Source organism: Manis pentadactyla, chromosome X, assembly GCF_030020395.1.
Source record: "Manis pentadactyla isolate mManPen7 chromosome X, mManPen7.hap1, whole genome shotgun sequence".
NCBI lineage: Eukaryota > Metazoa > Chordata > Mammalia > Pholidota > Manidae > Manis > Manis pentadactyla.
The window spans coordinates 39,087,816-39,093,656 of NC_080038.1; the positions used below are offsets into that span (position 1 = coordinate 39,087,816).

At 43.1% G+C, this 5,841-nt stretch overlaps 1 protein-coding gene across 1 annotated transcript; it reads left to right on the forward strand.

Annotated features, from left to right (window-relative positions):
- The first annotated feature begins 356 nt into the window (after positions 1 to 356).
- DUSP21 (dual specificity phosphatase 21) lies at positions 357 to 925 on the forward strand. The gene is given in 2 exon segments (XM_036879057.2): positions 357 to 780; positions 783 to 925. Coding segments are annotated over 2 exon segments (567 nt in total).
- Positions 926 to 5,841: the final 4,916 nt, after the last annotated feature.

Genomic DNA, 5,841 nt, shown 5'->3' on the forward strand with positions numbered 1-5,841 from the left:
GGTCCAATAATTGAAACAAAACAGATACCTTGTAATAGAACAAAATGTGAAGACCGATAAGAATTAGGGCTTGGGAAAAACAATGACCGTGAAGAGAGGTAAGAGTTCTGGGGTTTCTCTAAAGGCTTAGCTTAGCGACCAAAACCTCCCTGTGGCAAGCTGCTGTTGTCATGGAAACCAGTGGGCGGGGCAGAAGGGGATTGTGACGTCCAGGGTGTGGAGTGGGATGGTGACCAGTGACTGGCCTACTCTCCTTCAGACCCTCACCTAAGATTTCGCGGCACTGCTGCTTCTTGAAATCACTCTCCGGAGCGGTGCCCTGAACTGGCCTGGAGAGACTGCTGCCCGCTGCCTTGATGACAACACCAGCGGGTCCCCTTCCAGCTCAGGCTGTTCCACAGCCAACGGTCCATGGCCTCTCCCAAATAACCAGGAGCCTGTACATCAGTAATGGTGTGGTTGCCAATAGCCAACTCATGTTATCCCTCAACCGTATCATTACCATCATAAACGTCTCATTGGAGGTGGCCAACACATTCTACGAAGATATTCAATATGTACGGGTACCGGTGGCTCACACTCCTAGCTCAAACCTCTGTGACATTTTTGACCCAATCGCTGATCACATCCATAGTGTGGAAATGAAGCAGGGCCACACACTGCTGCACTGTGCCATGGGTGTCAGCCGCTCCGTTACTCTCTGCCTTGCTTACCTCATGAAGTACCATTCCATGTCTCTGCTGGATACCCACAACTGGACCAAGTCGTGCCGCCCGATCATTCACCCAACAACGGCTTCTGGGCACAGCTTATTAATTACGAATACAAATTGTTCGAAAAGAACACCGTGCAAATGATCAGCTCCCCTAGGGGTGTGATTCGTGATATCTACGATAAAGAGGTCTGTTTGATGATGCCGATGTGAACCGTCCTGGCCAGCCCTTGACATACATCTGCTGTCAATGCTACACCAACATTGAATTTGAACATGAACTTTTGTTGGTAAAGGAAACCACAATGACTCTCAGAAGGCCAAGCAAAAGGGAGGGTTCTTGCTTTTAGCTTAGTAAGCCTTATTTTTAAGGAATAAAAATCATTAAATGAAGACGGTGACAATGTTTCTTCTCTTACCACCAGCAGGTCATGGTTGCTGGGGCCTGGCCAGGGAGGAGGGTGGGGAAGGTGCTGCGCAGTGCAGATGGTCTTGTATCCTGGTCCCTGCTCTAGGCTGACTAACCCAGGAGTCAGTCCCTCAGAATCCCACCTGGTTCTTCCCAGCCCAAAGCCAGAGCCTTAGACATCATGGCACTGCCAGTGCTTCTCATAGTAACCTACTGGGTAAGTGGCCTTCATGGGATGCTCTGGGAGCCCTGTGGGAACCTCAGGCCACCCCTGTCCCCACTTGGAACCATAGTGGAACAACTTTGGTTTTCTAGCTTGGTTTTACAAGTAAAATTGTTTTCAAAAGACCCATTCCACTATATGAAGTTTTAAAATATATTTTCGAGTGCTGTACTATATGGCAAGGTCTCAAGGTGCCCTCAGTGACCTCCAGCAGCCTGTGTGAAAAGGGACATTAATCCCCTTCTCCAGATGATGTGCTGAAAGAGAATAGGCCTGACACCAGGCCTCTTGGGTGCTTCTCCTGGGCCTTAACTTAGATGCCTGGAGCTGCTGGCCAGTTCACAGCCTTGTCACCTCTGACACCTCCCTCACTGTGACCTGGGGCCACTCAGAGCCTCTGTTCTCTCACTTGTAAAAGCAGTGACAGCCTGTCTCTCACAGAGTTGTTGTTAGGATGAGCTTCCTTTGCATGGGATCTAGCACACTATTGGTTTCATGCTCAGTTAGAATGAAGAGCAGCTCTTGTTATTAATGACACTCTTTGGCCTTGCTGGTGGGAGTGGTCAGTGCATTCATTTCCCCCACCAGTAAACACCCTTTGTTATCTACAAGATGCTCTTCCAAAAACTGGTCTTGTCTGTAAAAACAAATGATTTAAGTTTCTTTCAGACCCTACCTCAGAGGAGGCCTAGATTTAGAGCATTTTTAGAGTTCCATTTGTCATTTAATCCATGTGCAAGCAAGAAGGGAGAAGCACAACTGCAGTTTAGTTCCTGAAAGGCTTTGTTTAGAATGGCTGACCATTAGACCGGTGTCCCAAGGATCCAACGGGATCCATGGGGGAAATTTCCTAAGGAACAAATGAGTGGGTCCCAGAAGGGCCTGGAATCTAGCCTTGTTTGAACTCCCCAAGCATGTGACTCTGGCTTGGGAGTAACTCTTTTAAACCAGAGGATTTTAGACAAAAAAATATATGAGACCAAAGTACGACTACTCTAGTTGACACAGACCACAGGGGTACAGAACACAGGGGAGTCCAAATGCCCTTTCTCTCCAAACCCACCCCAACCCCCACTTCCACAAAAGGAGTGCCCAGGGTGGAAATTTGGAGACGGGTTGTGATGGGGGATGTATGCTATGAAAACCACTGCTTCAGACAGATCTCTTGCTTTTACATATGAAGAACAGGCTCACAGAACACAGGGCTGGTGTGGCAGAGTTCTCACAAAGCAGCCTTCCGGGTAGAAACCCAGATGGAAAATTTCTTTTAAAGCCTTAAAAAAAAATTTTATTTGGGTATATATAATGTGTGTGTGTGTGTGTGTGTGTGTGTGTGTTCAGTTTTTTAAATACCTAAATTAACAAACATAAAATGAACTCTCTTTGGACATACAGTTCTATGAGTATTAACACATACACAAATTCAGGTAACCACTGCCACAATCAGGACACAGAGCAGTTCTGTGACTGCAAAAATTTTCCTCATGCTTCCCCTCTTTAGTCAAACTGTGGCCCCACTCCCACTCTGGCAAACACTGATCTGTTCTCTGTCCCCATGGACTTGCCATTGACAGAATGTCACATAAGTGGAATCATACAGGATGTAACCTCTGGACACTGGTTTCTTTCACTCCGCATAACATCTTTGAGATTCACCCATGTTGTGTGCTATTGTATGGATATACCACTGTTTGTGTTACATTCACCTGCTGAAGGATTTTGGGTTTGTATTAGTTTCCTAGGGATTGCCGTAACAAAATACCAAAAACAGGGTGACTTTAAACAACAGAAATTTATTTTCTCACAGTTCTGGAGGCTGGAAGTCCTAAATTAAGGTCTTGGCAGGGCCCTGATCCCTCTGAAACCTGTAGGGGAGAATCTTTCCTTACTTCTTCCTGGCTGCTGGTGGTTGCTGGCAATCCTTGGCATTCCTTGGCTTTTAGATGTGTCACTGTGGTCACATGACTGTCTTCCCTCATTTGTCTTCATATCTGTGTTCCCTCTGCGCACGTCTGTGTTCAAATTTCCCTCTTCTTATAAAGACACCAGTCCTATTAGGGGCCCACTCTACTCCAGTATAATCTCATCTCAGCTAATTACATCTGCAATGACCCTATTTCCAAATAAGGTCACATTCTGAGGTTCTGGGGCTCAGAATTTCGACATATTTTTGGGGGGTATACAATTCAGCCCATACAAGGTTGTTTCCAGTTTTTGGCTAGTATGTATAAAGCACCCCAACATACACAGAGAGAAGAAGAAAAGAATCGTTATCACCTGGAAAAAAAGAATTGTAGCTGTTTAAAATCAGAATATGAATTACAGTGACAAATAATAATAACCACCATTAATTAGGAAGCTATTATATACCAAGCACGTACCAGGCACTTCACAAACAGCTTCTCTAGTTCTTACAACAACCCCTCAAGGTAATTATTACCCACATTGTACTAATAAGAAAACAGAGTTTTCAAGATGTTAAGGAATTTGCTGAAGACCAAGAATGAAAAGGTGATATTCAGACTGAAATCTCTTTTCCTGCATTTCTTTTGTGACAAAGATAAGTAGACTGATAGAAGTAAAATTTCAAGTCATATCCTTGATTCCAAAAGACTGTAACCTAAAAATCATCTGGGGAGTTTTTACTATACAGTTACCTGGGTCTCACCACCACAGATTAGATTCAATAGGTAATAGGTAAGATTCCAGAGGCTGCATATTTTTTTCTTTTTTTTTGCATCTATTTATTTTTTATTTTTTATTTTAGTTTTTGGTATCATTAATCTACAATTACATGAAGAACATTATGTTTACTAGGTTCCCCCTTCACCAAGTACCCCCCACATACCCCTTCACAGTCACTGTCCATCAGTGTAGTAAGATGCTGTAAAATCACTACTTGTCCTCTCTGTGTTGCACAGCCCTCCCCATGCCCTCCTCACACTATATATGCTAATGGTAAGGCCCCATTTCTTTATCCTCACCCTTGTCCCTCCCTTCCAACCCATCCTCCCCAGTCCCTTTCTCTTTGGTAACTATTAGTCCATTCTTGGGTTCTGTGATTCTGCTGCTGTTTTGTTCCTTCAGTTTTCCTTTCTTCTTATACTCCACATATGAGTGAAATCATTTGGTACTTGTCTTTCTCCGCCTGGCTTATTTCACTGAGCATAATACCCTCTAGCTCCATCCATGTTGTTGCAAATGATAGGATCTGTTTTTTTCTTATGGCTGAGTAATATTCCATTGTGTATATGTACCACCTCTTCTTTATCCATTTATCTACTGATGGACATTTAGGTTGCTTCCATATCTTGGCTATTGTAAATAGTGCAATGATAAACATAGGGGTGCATCTGTCTTTTTCAAACTGGAGTGCTGCATTCTTAGGGTAAATTCCTAGAAGTGGAATTCCTGGGTCAAATGGTATTTCTATTTTGAGCATTTTGAGGAACCTCCATACTGCTTTCCACAATGGTTGAACTAATTTACATTCCCACCAGGCGTGTAGGAGGGGTCCCCTTTCTCCACAACCTTGCCAATATTTGTTGTTGTTTGTCCTTTTGATCATGGCGATCCTTACTGGTGTGAGGTGATATCTCATTGTGGTTTTAATTTGCATTTCTCTGATGACAAACGATGTGGAGCATCTTTTCATGTGTCTGTTGGCCATCTGAATTTCTTCTTTGGAGAACTGTCTATTCAGCTCCTCTGCCCATTATTTAATTGGATTATTTGCTTTTTGTTTGTTGAGGTGTGTGAGCTCTTTATATATTTTGGATGTCGACCCTTTATCAGATCTGTCATTTATGAATATATTCCCCCATACCGTAGGATAGCTTTTTCTTCTATTGATGGTGTCCTTTGCTGTATAGAAGCTTTTTAGCTTGATATAGTCCCACTTGTTCATTTTTGCTTTTGTTTCCCTTGCCTGGGGAGATATGTTCATGAAGAAGTCACTCATGTTTATGTGCATGAGATTTTTGCCTATGTTTTTTTCTAAGAGTTTCATGGTTTCATGACTTACATTCATTCAGGTCTTTGATCCATTTTGAATTTACTTTTGTGTACGGGGTTAGAGAGTGATCCAGTTTCATTCTCTTACATGTAGCTGTACAGTTTTGCTAGCACCATCTGTTGAAGAGACTGTCATTTCCCCATTGTATGTCCATGGTTCCTTTATCATATATTAATTGGCCATATATGTTTGGGTTAATGTTTGGAGTCTCTATTCTGTTCCACTGATCTGTGGCTCTGTTCTTGTGCCAGTACCAAATTGTCTTGATTACTGTGGCTTTGTAGTAGAGCTTGAAGTTGAGGAGGGAGATCCCTGCCACTTTATTCTTCCTTCTCAGGATTGCTTTGGCTATTCCGGGTCTTTGGTGGTTGCATATGAATTTTTGAACTATTTGTTCCAGTTCATTGAAGAATGCTGTTGGTAATTTGATAGGGATTGCATTGAATTTGTATATTGCTTTGGGCAGGATAGCCATTTTGATG